This window comes from Symsagittifera roscoffensis, unplaced genomic scaffold (genome assembly GCF_963678635.1).
Source record: "Symsagittifera roscoffensis unplaced genomic scaffold, txSymRosc1.1 SCAFFOLD_25, whole genome shotgun sequence".
NCBI lineage: Eukaryota > Metazoa > Xenacoelomorpha > Acoela > Convolutidae > Symsagittifera > Symsagittifera roscoffensis.
In genome coordinates, this window is record NW_026971149.1 from 440,620 (window position 1) to 459,085 (window position 18,466).

At 34.3% G+C, this 18,466-nt stretch overlaps 1 protein-coding gene across 2 annotated transcripts in view; it reads right to left on the reverse strand.

The window, feature by feature from the left end:
* LOC134856176 (uncharacterized) overlaps window positions 1–17,871 on the reverse strand; it is a 177,368-nt gene extending 159,497 nt beyond the window's left edge. For both annotated transcript variants that reach the window (XM_063872541.1, XM_063872540.1), the window contains exon 1: window positions 17,626–17,871. In XM_063872541.1, coding sequence (XP_063728611.1) covers window positions 17,626–17,750 — 125 coding nt within the window. In that variant the 5' untranslated portion in view covers window positions 17,751–17,871. The remainder of the gene's footprint in view (window positions 1–17,625) is intronic.
* Between the last annotated feature and the right edge of the window lie 595 nt (window positions 17,872–18,466).

Genomic DNA, 18,466 nt, shown 5'->3' on the forward strand with positions numbered 1-18,466 from the left:
TTGCCGACGATACGGACATAGTATTTCCGAATGTAGACAAAAACAGCAAGATAGTCAAAATAAACCTCAAAAATACAAAGAACCAAATAAATCATTTTATCAATACATGAAAAAAGATCAAAATCTACCAAACAAAAATGTATACAGCAACAACAGTTCAGGAAAACCACTCCCGAACAATACAAGCTATACAAGAAATCAATCTCCATATAACTCAAGTTATAGAGGAAGATCACCAGAACGAAGAAACACGTATAATTCATCACAAAATCACTACAATAGACCGAATAGTCGAAATAACTACTCCAGATCAAATTCAAATACACAACGATTTGTTTCTAGATCTAATTCCCAATCAAGAAATAACTACTATCCAAACAACCAATCACGAAATTCATCATACAATAGGAATAGAAACTACTCCTATAATAGAAATAGAAGTTATTCAAACAATCGAAATCAGAATTACCCGAACAATCGATCAAGGAATAACTCATATAATAGATCGAACTATAACAGACAAAACAATAATTACCAAAACAGATCGCGAAATAATTCACAAAATCGACACCCAAGTTATAATAATCGTTATAGAAATTATTCCCAATCACCACACCGGAATAATAATCACTACAATAACTCTAATAATCGTCATAGAAGTAGTACACCTAAACATCAAAGACAAATCAATCAAGTACAAGCTAACCCAGAAACAACATCAGACCCCCCAGGTATTGATGACACAGTAACTGATACGTTACAACTCAATCAAATAAACTGTACATCATCAGATTCAGAAAGTGATACTGAAAACACTCTTGCTATCAATATGATAAAAGTCGAAAATGACTATGAATCTGTCATATATGAACAACCCTTTCCATCACACATATATGAAAATCAATCAGAATTTCTTCAAAATTATTACACTACACCCATAAATTCAACACTAACGACGCAAGAAACAAACGAGATTAACACTACAGATCAAACCAATAAAAATACCAAAACAAAATGCTTGAATACAAACCACATTTATCAAAATATACAAAAAGAACAACCCAAAGAAAAAATTTGGACAATACCATTTCTATTAGAAAGCCCAAGAAATAAAGAATTTCAACCACCAGACCTTGAAATAGATTTTTTAATTGATTCAGGAGCAGAATCAAACATAATAAACATTCCCACATGGAATGAAATAAAAACTTTACACCCAAAGCTAACACCTCTTGAAACCTCCAGTAAGTTAGCGACAGCACAAGGATCAACATTGATAAACTACGGAAAAATCCAATTATTTCTCCTCCCTACCAGAACAATGGAGCAAAGCAAACTTCTAAACAAGCCATTTAAACAAATATTCCATATTACTGATATTAAATATAACATCATTGGTATACCATTTATTTCAAAGTATATACCAACAATTAACATACTAAATAGTAAAATATTAATCAAAGATAAATATACAAAAACAAAAGAAACATCATTAACATTTTTTCAAAGATTAAATAAACAACCACCATTCTTTTCAAAATTTTATCCGATATTTAATCAACAAAGAAAACACCTGAAACCACTATCAGGAAACATCTATAATTTTTCAATAAAACAAGTTCATCAATATGATAAAGAACAAAACAAACAAAAATTTTATATGTCAGATTTTGAATTCAAACCTATTCATAAATTTTTCAAAATTACAATCTCTTCAATAAAACATTTGAAAAATTCGAATTCAGATATTATTTCCTTACATGTTTATAACAACACACCTTACCAAGTAACATTACCTTTAGGACTTTTAGGATATTGTGAAACTAACGCTACAATATCACCAATACACGAAAAAGCCTATCGCGTAAATAATATACTCCAATTACTAGATATTTGCCAATCTACAATTCTTAATGAAGAATTATCTATAAATAATATAATAAGTAACGAAAACAGAAATACGGATTATTTCACAAAAACTCCATATTTCAAACCTACATTCAACATCAGTAACTACACAGAGGACCAACAGAAATTTTTAACAATGTTTAATTTCCAACATTCACAAATAACACAAGACGAATTCGAAAAATTAGCCAAACAGCTAATTAAATATTCATCAGTCTATGCAACATCAAAATTCGATGTTGGCAAAATCAGTTCATCACTACATCTCCCATTAAAACCAGACGCAGTTTTCAAAAAACAAAGAGCAAGCAAAGTACCAATTCACTTACATGATAAAGTAAACAGATTACTCGATATTTTAGAACAGTACAATATTATATCACCAGTTAATAAAGAAGAACAACCAAAAGGCAACACATTCATCAACCCCGTTATCATTCTAGCTAAAGGAGAATCATTAAAAATCGTTCTCGATGCTAGATACCTCAATTCACTCATAGATGAATCAAAATGTAATTGGCCCATTGAACCAATACAAGTTATTTTAACAAAAATAAACGGCAAATACTTCACAACCGCCGACATGAATAGTGCATACAATCAAATGCCACTAGATGAACAATCACGACGTTTAACACAATTTGTTATTGGAAACCAACAATATGAATTCAACCGCTTATTCTATGGAATATCCATAGGACCAGCAGCATTTTCAGCCTTTATGAGCAAAATTTTTAGACCACTAATACTCAAGAAAAACGCAATCACCTATTTAGACGATGTTTTTATGCAATCACAATCAAAAGACGAAATGTTCAAAGTTTTAGAAACATATCACCAAATACTTCAGAATGAAAACCTGAAGGCCGCCCCCGATAAATCACATTTCTTTTTGACAAGAGTTAAATTCTTAGGACATAACATAGAAAGAAAAACAATCACTCCACTGAAATCACGCATTGACGCTATTCAAAAACTTCAACCACCAACAAATAAAAAGAAAATCCAAGAGTTCCTTGGAATGTTAAACTTTTTAAGTAAATATGTTTATAAAATGCAATTATATCTACGACCATTTTACAACATCCTTAGACAACAAAATAATTTTGAATGGAATACAGAACATCAAACACGATTCGAAGAAATAAAGAAACTTTTAACTGAACAAATTTCAAACACAATTCCAGACCCTGATCAACCATTTTATGCAATGTGCGATGCTTCGAACTTTGGCATCGGCGCAGCATTATTACAATCACATAATGGTACAAATAAAATGAACCTAATATCAGCAAATTCTCGATTATTCACTCAAGCAGAGCTACGACTCTCAACTCTAATGAGAGAATGTACAGCCATAATATATACACTTACAGAATATGAATTTCTGATACTTGGATCAAAACATCCCACAGTTTTATTCACAGACCACAAACCAATCATCTTTCTTTTTACACAGAAATCTAACCCAAACCACCGAGTTTACAGATTTCAACTAATTCTAATGAAGTTTCCAAACTTACATATAGTTTGGACTGCAGGAAAAAATCTTGCATTACCAGACACCTTAAGTCGAAATACACCACCTGAATTACTTACACGAAAAACAACAGTTGAAATACCCAAAAACATAAAATTCTACCTTGCAGAAAACGAAACATCACCTCGATTAGAATGCAAATATGCAGTTAAAACTGATATTGAACAATCACAAATAAATAATTTACAACATTTCCCACTTTATTTAGATTGTCAAAATAATCATTATGAAGTTGACCTACTTGGAACATCAACTTTTAAACCAATTCCATATTCTCAATGGATAAAAAATAACACCCAACAAAAACGAACAAAACAACACCTACCTAAAAAAGACCATTTTCAACTAATTGAAAAAGAAGATTTAACTGATAAAATAAATTTATCAGGACCACAAACAAATGATTCAAAATACACAATAAATCAAGTTTTTGACCTTCACGACCCACTTGATACAATACCCTTATCTAAATTCGAAGTTGAAAACATTTTTCTCCCCCCAACAGATACGATTACAATTTCAACACTGAAACAATATCAAAACCTTGACCCGATAATTCGACAACTAAAATCATGGCACAAATATAAAACTAAACCTATCAAAGCAGATTCAACCATTCTAGGAAACAAAACACTCCTCCGATACTTTCGCAAATTTAACAACACAACAATTAACGAAAATACAGACCTTTTAGAGTATAACCTGAATGAATCTACAGTTCCATGTCTCCCTATAAGTATGATTCTTATAGCTTTTAATATTTCACATACACAAAATATTAAAGGACACTCTGGATCAGAAAAAACATATTCAAATTTTATACAAAATTTTTACTTCCCAAATGCACCAATTTGGATAAAAGTACTATGCAATGATTGTATAGTATGTCAGCTAAATAAACCTTACCCAAATCAAAAACAAGTAGCACAAATACAAGATTTTAAAGGACAAAGTTTATACTTTAATCACCGTATCTCATTTGATACTAAAGGACCAATTTCACCCTCATCAGAAGGAAACTCCTACATTATGGTAATTGTTGACGCATTTACACATTATGTAGCACTTAATCCAGTACCACATTGTAACGCTTATTACGCATACACAACACTCTATGAACACTGGATAGCAAAATTTGGACTACCAGAAATTTTAGTTACAGACAATGGTACAGAATTCATAAATAATGAAATAATAACACTATGTCATTTATACAACATTAAACACAAACCACGTACATCTCATGCACCTTGGACAAACGGCTTAGTCGAAGGTATGAACCGTTCATTACAAGAATATCTTAGATGTATCATCAACGGAAATGATACAAAATATACCGAATGGTCAGCAGATGTAAAATTATTTCCCTTAGCATATAATTCACAAATTACGACAACTTTAGGAATGTCACCATACGAAATGGTTTTTAACCAAAAGCCACGCAAACCAATAATGTTTACAGCAAATTCTCATAAAAACGCACAAGGTTATTGTCAACCAAATAAAGACTCAATTTGTTATAACCTCCCATTACATACGCACGATGAAGATCATTTTCATCACCCACAAATTCTTAAACTAGCCTCCGGTACACACACCGAATGGATTTTAAATAGAGATAAAAAACACAATGAAATTTATCAAAAAATAACAAAAAAGTTATTACAAAGACAAAATATTAATGAACAAATCAATTCACGTTTTACACCAGCTTCCGATTTAAAAATTGGAACATTTGTTTTAATACCTAATTTTAATACTCACAAAGGAATCTCTAAAAAATTACAACCCCTCCGAAAAGGACCCTATCAAATAATTGCAAAACCCACAGATGTCACATATAAAATTATCGACTCAAACAAAAAAGAAATCGTTCAACATCGAAACAACCTATTACCTTATTACCCAAAAGAATACGCACTCCGCGAATTAACTCAATTATATTCTTTCACAGGATTAAAAATCATTCAAAATGAACCACATCTAAAAAACAAAGAACAAAATGATAACCCCACCGAAACTCAAAACACAAAACCAACCGCCACCAAAAACAATACACAAAATCATAAAGAATCTCCAAAACAAAGAAAAAATAGAAAAATGACAGAACAAATAATACCCCAAGAAGAAATAGACAAATCAGAACATAGAAAGACAACAAGACTCCGAAATCAACCACGTAAAAACTACAAAATGTTCATCCCCCAATCTAAAATATTAAAGAAAGTAGAATTTAAAAAGTAATTTTAACATTCTATACTTCACAATCTTGAAACCTCCGTAACATTTTTCATTTCCATTTTTCAAAATAACATGCTCACAAAGTACGCAATAATTCTAGTTCAAAATAGACCAATAGGATTCATCCAATCCGCCACTTTCTCTAACTCAAACTAAGATCAATTAGACGAATAATCTAGAACTCCAGGCACATCTCTAACTATAACTTTACAACCTCCAGGTCAAAAATAAGCAAACCACTCCAACTTGACAGCTAAAATAAATATCACCATAATACCGTACCCCTCCCTTATCTAATAACCCAAAGATCAACAATATTTCCCCAACTCAGACCACGAATACCCCCAAAACAAATTTGATAACTTAGCCTAAAGTCACAAAATGAAGATTTTAATTAGCCTAAAGTATAAAAATCTCACCATACCCCGGATCATTTGACAAACAAAAATAAAGAAAAAGACGACCTCCCAGTCACCATGAAAATTGCCCCCAACAATTTTTTACGAAACTCAACCCACTTGTCAAAAAACTAATAAATAATTCGACCACACTAGAAAATCGCCTCAAACAGCAAAAAAACATTCGACCAAGAGATCATTTCTTAAATGCTTTTCTCTCAAACAGTCGCTCAAATATTTATCAATTTTAAACATTTTTTTTCAATACTTCAAGCCTTTATAATATTTCTTTTTGATATCATTGAATCTTTTCTAATAATCATAATAATTTTTTGTAACATTTTTTTAATTTTCTACACAATAATTGAACTATTCCTCCAACTTTCCAAAACCCTTGAATATATCCACAGGTACGATTTTAACAACTTGTCTAAATGATACGAACAATTTTCAGTAGAACTGATATTTTTTTATTGTTTGTAATTTTCATAACATTTCTATTATCCCTCATTTTGACAATATGTAAATGTATAAAGAAAGCAATCATCACATTTGCCCTAGCAACAATTTTTCTAATTCTTTTTTTAGAAGAATATTATAATAAACATAAACCTTCCCACTAAAGTAACAATTTAAAAATCCATCAAAAATTGCTACCCAACAGTCACAGAATCAGTCTTCACCGACATCATCCCAAGATAATCCAACACCACCTTCAACTACTCAAAACCCTCAAACATCTACACGAATTTCTTTTCAAGACAATCCATACACTTTTGAAGAACGGCACGCTCGTTTATCTGAACCACTAGAACCAGTTCAACGACAAGCATCCCTAAGTGAACCAACATATAATCTTTACCCAACACTACCACAAGAACTAAGTAGAATACGAAACCTTAGTCAAAACCAAAACACAGCAGAAATAAATAGACAAATTATACATCCTCGACGAAATAGAAATTTTCAAACTCCCCGAGTTCATTTTGATATACCTCAATCCCCAACACAAACCACTCCAGAAAACACCACTGGTATCACACCAGAAACTCCTACACTTTTTTCACAACGAAGCACTTCCAGTCTACCTTCAGACTACTTAGGTTCAACACCAACATCTGAACAGATACGTGAAAATCCCTTTAACCCCCCAAACCTAACATCACGACTACCATATTGGACTACAAATTCATTCACACAAGGTGAACCAAATTTAGTCAATGACCCCATAGATATTTCTACGGATACAACAACATCCTCATCACTACCAGAAACATTATCACTACCATCAACACCATCAATAAGTCAATTTTCACCACTACCCTTTAACTTAAATTTTCCAAATAATCTCGACGCCAGATATCGAGAACAATCATCTATAAATATTCCTTTAAGATTAGATTGGAATACATTCACAGCACCTCCACCATTATTTGGACAACATCAAGAAAGTAACCGCCTTCATAACTGGGCACTTAATAGATTACAATATCGCCAAGATATTCACAACGATATCCGTGATCACAATATTCAAATACTCCAACAAAACAGTTTACAATTAAAGTTTGAAATCACAGTTAAGTTAAATAATATTACCCAACATCCCTACCCATTAAATCCACCTAACATAACAGCTCAATCACTACCACCACCGTTTATAACTACTGAAGTAATATACAAATACGACAGATACACCAAAAACACAATTGGTTACATTACATTTTATAATCCATACTCAGGATTATCATACACATGTATATTCTAAAATTATTAATTTTTCTCCAAACCCTTTTCCTAATAACCTCAAATCAAAACATAAACCCTTCCCCTCGTACAGGACCACAAGATTTATTAGTAACACATTACGATTGCGAAGAAAATGAACAAAAAACACTACATAAATATGCAATCAATCAGGTATCACAATGTGAAACAGAACCACAAGCTATAGAAACCACAGATATAATAGCAACACTCTATTCAAAAGCCCGAGCTACAACAGTTACAGGTTATAAATTCACAGCAACATTTTCCGAAAAGAAAGTACATTGTTCACAAGTCTCGAACGGAAACAAAAACCGACTTGACCATGAATCATTCTACCAAAGTAATATAGAACGTCTTTTACATCTCAATCCCGACGATTGTAAAAATGAATTACTTAGACTAAACATCACACAAAATAAAAACTCCCAAAGAAAATTAGTTAATTTTCAAGTTTTTTCAGACTCTGTACATCAATCACAACTTGAAAGACACCAAGGACATATAAAACTAGACGAAAAATACCCGTATAACGGCGCACACGGACGATTAACCTATGACCTACACGATAAACATTGGATACCACACATTGGTATAAATAACCCATCAAACTGCAAAGCAGACACGAAAAATAAAGGATACCAAGAAATAATGTTTTTCGATTGGAAAATACAACTCGAAAAAATACAACTCACACGAGATTTATCTGATAATACAATGATCTATCAAGGAATCCGACTACCTTGTAAAAATGATCAAGGATATTGCGACCCTACAACAAGAACACAAGCAACAATTGTTTGGTTCCCCGAAGACACATGTACAACATTTCAAGTAGCAAAAATACACGCTCGTATGATAAAATTTCACGAAAAATATTTCATACAATCAATTCCATATGAACAAGTCCATCCATCACGCAAACTAAGTTCCGATTTTAGAAACATAGACAATATAGAAAATAAATTGACACGTTTTCAAATATATCAAGAAACAGAACTTGCATGTAAATACAGGAATCCACTTCACAGAACACAATACTCTGAAATATTAGTTGAATATGAAAAAGGATTCGACATGACCACTGGTAAAGTAAAAATCGACCCATACGCCACAGGTCATCCTCTAAACGAAGGAACATCCTATATACCAGTTAATTTTCAAAAAAGCAACGGACAACCTGGTGGACATCTAAAACCTTCTGACACCAGAAGCACACGCTTACAAGAATTATCACTAATGAATACTACATATTTTGGTAATATCCACTATGATATTCATTTGGATATGAAACTAGACTATACAATTAGCCGCATTTTTCAAGAAATGTCACTCTCCGAATTAGAAACACTACATCAACTATGCGAATTAGAACGAACACAAATACTACAATCACTTGCACTAGCAGTATTAAAAATACCCTACGCAGGATACTTATTATCAGGAAATAGATCAAATTTTTTAGACTACGAAGGAAACATTTTATGGTTTTATACTTGTACTAAAAAAGTATCACCACTATACGTTTTTGAAGATAAACGATGTTATAAAAGGATCCCTATCTTTTATAAGAATAAAGTACATTTCGTGGATACACTTTCACGAAGAACCTATTTCTGGGATACCGCAGTCCCATGTGGATCAGAAAATAGCCACAATGTAGTACAACTAAACCCTGATGAAAACAAATATTATCTTCTCACTCCATATCCCACATTAATGCAATCACTCAAAAAATTTTCACCAGAAAGCATTCGCGCTATTGCTCGAAACCCAAATATAGACTTACAATCAATAGGAATCTATTCAAAATCAGATATTCAACATCACATTAGAACACAACAATTCCAAGAATTATTAACACAAATGGACACTATACAAAGACAATCAATAGACCAAAATTTACGCAAACTTGCAGAAACTGCAGGATTTGCCGATATCTACACGCAAGACTATAGCGGATATTTTAAAGACATTAAAGATTATATATATCTAAACGGCGAAAAATACCGTCCCCAAGATATATCACCAATTAACATTTTTAGCTTTGTTACACTCAAAAATGAGATCCTAGATTTTCTAGGATGGCCCTACTACATCTTAGAAAAATTGACTATTTTATACGCAATGTTTAACTTTATTGGATTTCTTTTCTCACTCTTAAAAGGAATCTACAATACATGTGCTATACACACACAAGTAAACAGACAAGCAAGCGTAGCACGCATACTTTTTGCAGGATTTTTTGGAATTTTTTCCACATCTATAAACAAAATTCTTTTAGACGCACAAATAAAAGAATATAACACAAAAATAACAACACGACAAAATACATACGACGAAGAACATAACAATGTCGACCCACAGCCAACGGCACCACAATTACCACCCCTACCAAATAACCATCCACTATCCCTAGTCCCACGAAATTTTAGAAATTTAGCAATCACACATAATCCAAACTTTAGACTCACCACATCACAAAGTCCCGTCCAACATATAATGACACATCAATCACAAGATGATAATACTTACGAACAAATTATTGAACAACCACATACCACCGCTTTTCAATCTCAAAATAATAATTTTTTTAGCCCACGATGAGCCGCCAACTTGGATCACTCCATCGATCAAATTCCCATCCAACCAACCTTACCTCTTCAATCCCAATAATACCACTTTTTGCTTTTCCGCCACCCGATTTTCCATCTAGCAATGTAACATCAGGCATGAATTCCGACACTAACTCACAAATTTCAGTTTTATACTCCATTTCACAGCTAAATAACCCGAATATTGAAACCCCCGACGAATTTGCCGACTCAGAACCATCTCCATCCAATAATTTTCATAACCCTTCTAATTTTTCTCAACCTCCTTTTCAACCCATATTGTCCAATAACCCTGACCCAATCACTCCGACACCCTCTTATGCTTCCCAAGTTACCCCAACCTACTCCTCATACCATTCTGACCAATCATCTCCAGACACCCCCCGAATCTCCCCAGAGCTAGACAATTTTATTACCCTCCAACAACAACCCTACCACCTTAACACCCCGACCATAAACCAAATCTCCTCCACTACAACTTCATCCAATCCCCCTACACCCTCTTCAAATTATACTGAATCATTAGCACCATCATCCACATCAACTGAATCCTCACTCAACACTAATAGAGCTTACCGCACTTTTAAAAGAAAGTTCCCCAACCATCCTTTCCCAGCAAAACCAGGAACAGCCCGTGAATACATCAACCACCCCCAGCATACTAACACTAGAGAATTTTTAGCTATCACTTTACCCTCATTTCCACAATACACCTTAAACACCCCTCATGACGCTAACGAAACACGCAACTTTGTAGACGAATACGTTTTAATGCCCACTCTCTCTCTTGGACCTCATACTATCATTTCACTAACCCTCTTTGCTTACCTTTAACCAACACATCCATCGATATAGACCGAAACAAAGACATGCTATATCGACTAACTACACCACTCACCGCTAGACAATTTACTTACGTAGGATATAAAAAATCACTAAAAATACACACTGCACCTAGAGCTAATGAATATACACTAGAATACTACGATCACAACATCATCAGAGCTAACCAAGATCAATTCTTAGACGATGATCGCTTCGCTAACCCACAAATCACCGAGAAATTTTTCATCAAGACACCATATGTATTTACACTAAACATCTTCGACCGAAAGTTTGATCACATTATTTCAGAAGCACTAACAAGCACACAAGCGTACGAAAGTTTTAAAGAACGCTTCCAAATCTTTTCACTAACCTTTCATTTCCTTGCACCACACGAAAGAGATTTACACTGCTCACACGATATTATGTTGCGAACTAAACAAACACATACATACAGTTACTATCGTTTCATCCAAAATCACTTTGACCTCCACACACCCTCTAGACAACCACACCATCGCTTTCAATTCATCAATTCAAAATACACTTCACCGTATTTCCTAAATTTCACATATTGTATTAAAGATACTAACCTTCATGGTATTCTTCGTAACTATGACCCCATAACCCAAATGTACATTTTCTGCCCCATCACCAAGACCTTCAACGCCGAAGAATCCCGACCCTTCCTTATCCCGCACGAGTTTGTACAGCCTATAGAAATCCCCATTTTAGAATTCATCCACAACACTAAATTTAACCACAAATTATATAACTTAATCCAAAACACACCTTATGAGTTTGCAGTAGGCACTGAAGAACTAACCACTATTAAGGCACTTCAATTGCTTTGGCCACTGCTTCAAACTAAAAATATCATCCGCATCTTAGCTAAACTACTAACAACTTCAGAACTAATTCACGATATCTTCCCCCACGGTTTTTTCCCCGACGACTAACAGGTAAGTATGAATTAAATGAATATAACTAACTAATTCAAAATATTAAAAAACTCACCATTCTTTATTCATGTTTTCTTTAGATTTTTAGCCTTCATCTTCGATCATCTGAAAAATTCACAAAAAAAAAAATAAAAAATAGCAAACTTCTTCAAAACTGTTTAAGACCCTTTTAACTTTTGCACCAACAATTAAATAAATATAATACCAATGCAGTAAATTAATTTATAAAATTTTCCCCCAAAGCAATAAATCTACATATGATGAAAATTTGTATCTTAAAATTCCCCCATTACTAGCAGTAAATTTCCAAATTCTATGCAGTAAATTAATAAAATGCAATTGCAGTACTAACCTTTTGATATTTTCTTTCATTCGCACAGAAATTCTATCCACACTCGCACAGCTCGCCCACGAAGAATTGTTTAAAATAATGAATTTCAGTTTCACGTTTTCACACTCAACAACTCTAACATACAATAACATGTTTCAAACTTTCCTTTAACCCGGTTGGAAAGGAATCATATACTAAACAAAACTAACCAACGCAGCTTACTAAAAACCACAAATCATAGAATAACAGCATGACTTAGAAAAGGAAACCAACGGTACCCAAACCGGATTAACCCAGTTTAAAACTGGATAATTTATTCTTTTGAAGACTATTACAAAGTCTTAGAAAGAAATAATAAAACACAAAAAAGTCGAAAGACAAACCCATACCACAAACAATTTGCTTTTTGGAAAAAGTACATAACCAACAAGACATAAGTAAAACCACAATAAACCCAACATAAAACGTTGTCACATAACAGGACCCCTCACAAACACCGCATGAAATCATACTCCCACTCCTGGCCTAACCCACCAGGAAAGGACGTCCTGAGCATGCTCTATAGCCGGCCTAACCCACCGCGCTACATCCACGCTTTGTGACCACACCTTTATTTTTAATAAGAGCTACTCAAGGGTGAGTAACTCTTCAAAATAACCAAACTAAAACAAAAAGCTTTTGTGAAAACAACTAACTAAAATCATTATTAAAAAATATTAAACTAATAAAAGTCTTATAAAATGTAAAATCACATGATGCAATATATAGATCAGAATACAACACCAAGGACGAACATCAAAAGACAAGACGACCTCACTACACTCGAGAGAGAATGACCAACTACAATCGATATGCCGCTCACAATCACAACTCAAAGGATTTAGAGTACGACTTGACTTCGCAGAAAAGGACTTCATTGAACTAGACCAATGACCACCTCGATGTTCAAGTATACGTACAGATCCGAGTAACCAGGCATCCCCTCCATGCACAATCTCCACGCCATTCCCGAGCTAGATCAAACACAAAAGAAGTTCCCTCCGAAGAACAGAAAAACCTGACATAGCCAACCATTCTGAAACCAGAATTGATGCTGTTGCAGAGACTCAGTCGTTGTCACAAGAAGAACACAACGTCTTGTGTCCTCAATTCCAGATCCCTGGAACTTCCTTAACAAAAAGGAAACAAAAGAAAAATGATGTTCGCCAAATACCAACGTCCATCATCCATCCTTGAACTACAGAAGAACTGTTCAAAAAAAAACTCTGTAAAACCCGGATGGGTGGAACCTGATCTAAACTATATTTTATGATTGGATAAATTAAATGTTTTACCAATGTAAAGTATTTAATATTAACCAATCATGATCCATCTAACTAACAACCCACTTATTTGTAAGTGCTGAAGTTACTTGTAATTTCAGCACCAGAGAGATTTGAATTTAACTTAGAAATTAGTTGGACTCTCCCGAGCACTTCAGCAGCCGCAATAAACCAGTATACCCTAGATCTATTGAGCCTAGCAGAGACTAGTTAAACAACCTGAGACTAGATAGTATAAGAGTAAGATTAGGATCGGTATTAGACTAAGAAGTTGCACGAATCTATCCGGCCGAAAATAAGATAGCGTGACGAGCAGACGGTGTACCCTATCCGAAATTACTCTATGAGTTATACACCCCAGTCCTAACTCACTGTTGAAAACATCGCTGTTTAACCTAAAAAGTTTTAAATAGCCAATCAACAAAAAATTTGAAGCGTCGTGTTGATTCAAAATGAATTAAAATAATCCTTGAAAGCCAGGCTTGGACTCCTGGACACCTGCTAAGTACATTTCGAGTGAAATTCAGGAAATCACATCTATAATTAAAAACACATCTATAATCACATCTATGAAACGACTTCAATGAGCTGTCAGCAATGATTCAGCGATTCTATTGAATAAAACGCTAGCTTGAAAAAGAATTAAATGGTATTATTGGATGATGCTTGCCAATCGGAAGCGTAATTAGTCTACGTTTGATTTTCAAAAAATACCACATCTCTAGCGATCTCCTATGGTACCTAGTAACAAATAATCACCCTGTGGTAGGCTAGGGCAACGGTTTAACATACACCAACATTGAGCTTTGTAACCAGAGTATAGTCATCGCTTTTTAAAATCGCTTTTCCGATTATCTAAATGCACAGCTATCTTGACAGCTTGCGCATATTTTGCTATAGAAGTTTTTCACCATTGGAAAAAACTCAGAACCGACATTGTTCCGACTTTCGACCCAGAATCGACATTGTTGCGGCTTTAGCATGCAACGGAATTTATTCGCATGGGCAGGGGCGGATTTAGAGGGGAGGGGCGGACGCCCCCCCCCCCCTTATCAGGGATTCCACCCCATTCCGACCCAAAGGGTCCCCCTTTGTACTGTTTTGAGATTTTTTTTCTAAAGGCGCCTATTTTTTTTCTAAAGGCGCCTTTGGCGCCAAAATATAGTAAATTTGCGCGATTTTTTGGTCAAAACTTTCCAAAAAGTACTGAAAAAAACCCCTTTGGCCTGTTCTTTTTTGCGGCGCAAAAAAATTTGGTCAACATGGTATCTTCATAGTGATTTGAGAGAGCCCAGAAAATCAATTTAGTCGACCTAAAAACAAAAAATGGTCGACAAAATTTTCGAAAATTTTTTGAAAATCCACCCCCATCACCCTCGAGAAAATTCTAGATCCACCCCTGTGCATGGGATTTTGTTATTGTTCCGACTTTCAAAGAAAACAGAATATTTATGCTCGGTGTGGTTTTTTTATTCAGTCAATTTTTGCCGATCGAAAAAAAAACAACTTTCAGCTAAAATTTTTTATATCCCATTGAATATATAGACTTACTGATTTCAAATTTAAAAGGAAATTTTAGCTCCGATTCTTTTTTGTAAAATTCTGGAGTTTGAAAACTGCCAAATTGGCCATACTCTGGACTAAATTGTGCGCGCTTTGAAGAGATTATTCATAATGCTGAAACGTAACGCGAATTATTAATGCGTGGCGAATTATGCAACTCAACAAAATCGTTCCAAATTGAATTGAGGCTAGCTATTTGTTCGTAATAATATCGTACTACCCAAAACTTTACACTTTGATATTGTCCAAAATGTAGGTTTTCAAAATTTTTGTTTCCCAAAAAATATTCGATATGAATTAAGCGACAGTCAGAACAATCAGGGCTTCGCCCTGATATACGAGCAGTCTTGTTCAGACTGAAAACTTCACGTGCAATTATTTTTGGTGAATCTCTAGGGGAATCAACAAGACTGCACGTATCAGGGCGAAGCCCTGAACGTTCCGACTGCCTATTAAGGTTTATGGAGCAGTAATAACATTAAAAAATTAAAAGTAATAAAACAAAATGAAAACTTTTTTCCCTAAAATTTGAAATTTTTTTAATGAAAATCATCACCCCAGACACCAATTAAACTACAAAAGGATAGATTTCGCTGCTTGTAATCAATCAATGATGGCAAATAGGTTTCGTTAAAACAATTTGGAACAATTTTTTAGACGGATTAATACTCCGCTTACGCGTTTATAGCGCGTTAATTGTCCCAAATTGGCCAAAATGGCAATCTTTAAACCCCCATGACTTTACAAAAAATAATCACAGGTGAAATATCTTTTCAAGTTTGAGCTCAGGACAACAATACCTTTCGAAGGATATAAAAAAATTCCGTCAAAAATGGCTACTTAAAAAGTCGAAATTTGTATGTAGAAAAAAAAACCCACCCCGAGTACAAATATTCCGTTTCTTTCGTATCGAAAGTCGGAACAAAAAACTTTTCTGCTTCTAATAATGCTTTGAAAAACTCGCGATTGCTTTTGCCGCTTTCACTTGTACTCCTTGATTGACCGCTTCACTTGTTTTACCGCTTTCGCTTTGAGCGGGACAAAACTCTATTTGTAACGAAATCCCCTTCCCCTTTGTAATATGTACTGTACCTTAACAAACTCTAACAAGAATACTCATATCAGGGCAAACCCTGAAAGTTCTGACTGCCTTTTAAGGTCTATGGAGCAGTAATCGCATGAAAAAAAAATTAATGCAAAAAAAAATGAATTTTTTTAAATCTGAGGTTTTTTGTGAAAATCATCCCCCACACGTCATATAAAGTACAAACTGATAGATTTCGCTTCTTTTATCAAATCAATTATGGCAAATAAGCTTCTTCCACCAATTTGGAACGATTTCTAAGACAGATTAAATCTCCGCTTACGCATTAATAGCGCGAAATATATCGCGCGTTAATTGTCCCAAATTGGCCTAAATGGCAATCGTTAAATCCCCCATAACTTTACCAAAAAGCATCACAGGTAAAATATCTTTTCAAATTTGAGCTCAGGAAAACAATACCTTTCGAATGATATAAAAAATTCCGTCAAAAATGGCTAGATAAAAAGTCGAAACTTGTCTGAAGAAAAAAACCCACCCCGAGCACAAATATTCCGTTACTTCCGTTAGTTTCCGAAAAAATTACCTGCGGTGCAGCAACCACAATAAATTTTTAAAATTCTCTAAAAAAGGCCCTATAATTAATTAAGAAAAACGTTTAGCTAAAAAATCTTCGGCCCAGATAAAACGACACTTTTTTAGTCAACCAGCCCTGACGTAGTTATTTAAGGTTGAAAGCTCATGATGAGCCCTTTAAAGTATTGCATTCGGCTCTTTGTTACTACTTCATTTGAGTTTGAAAATCTACTTAAACGTTATCAGAGCGCAAACTTGGCATGTTGATAGAACTAACATTTGTGAACAGATTTATTCTTCATACATCGTAACATTACTCGTTTAGCCATAATTACACTTGAAACAACTATGAAAAAAAAACAAATTTGAAAAGCGATGAGAGAGTGGAATAGAGCCTTGTTGTTTCGGTGAACCGCTCGCCTTGCAAACTGCAGCGAATGTGCGATTTGAACCCGTAACAATACGATTGCTAGGCACGATCTCAACGGATGCGCCACAACAACACAACTTGTACTAGCTGTAAATTGTGTGTACATGCCTGGAGTAGACAGTGAGTTGTTTTTGGAGCCAGTGGTCCCTGAGGTCTTCGAACTCCTCCTCGTCCTCCCCTATCCCCATGGCCCTCTTGGTCGACTGACTCAGCTGACGACCCACCTTCTTCATCCTCCACTACCCTGTACTGCACTGAGCCACACTCTCTTTCTATTAGTTAGAGTGATCAGTTCTTTCACAGATTCCTATGGTAGTTGGTGTCTAGAGTGCTGATGTCACACACAAATCATCCTCATCTGAAAAACCACTCCTAGTTTCTCCACAGGCATCTTCAATACCAAAGCCGGTTCTGCTGCCTTTCCCTTTTTATTACTTAACAGAGCTGTTCTATTTAAAGTAGTTGAGCTGAGAAGTACACTCCAAAAACCGAAACATTGCCATAGAAAGTCAATAACTCGCAGGCAAGAAAATAACTTAACTTGGGTTTTACATAGAAATGACAGACATTCATAAATTTGTACAACCAGCCGAAATATAAAAATATGTTAAAGTTATTTAGTAGAAATTCAAGAATTTCATCATTTTTAGATGAATTTTAACTTTTGCATACATTCCAGAAACCAAGTAAATCACCTGTAGTTTAGTCGATATCAAAAACTTAACTTGAATTTTAAAAAATAATTTCATCTTTCTTCATTTTAATTTCTTGAAATGTACGAGCATAATTATTTTTGCATTTTTCGCGATTAATTTCTCAACAAAAATACTATTTTGTTCAGACAATCAATAGTGAACATATTCTAGACTGCCATTTAATTTTGATTATTATCGAATTTATCCAAGAAACTTCGCAGACGAGTCAGCACTTGGCAACACAAGCAACAAGC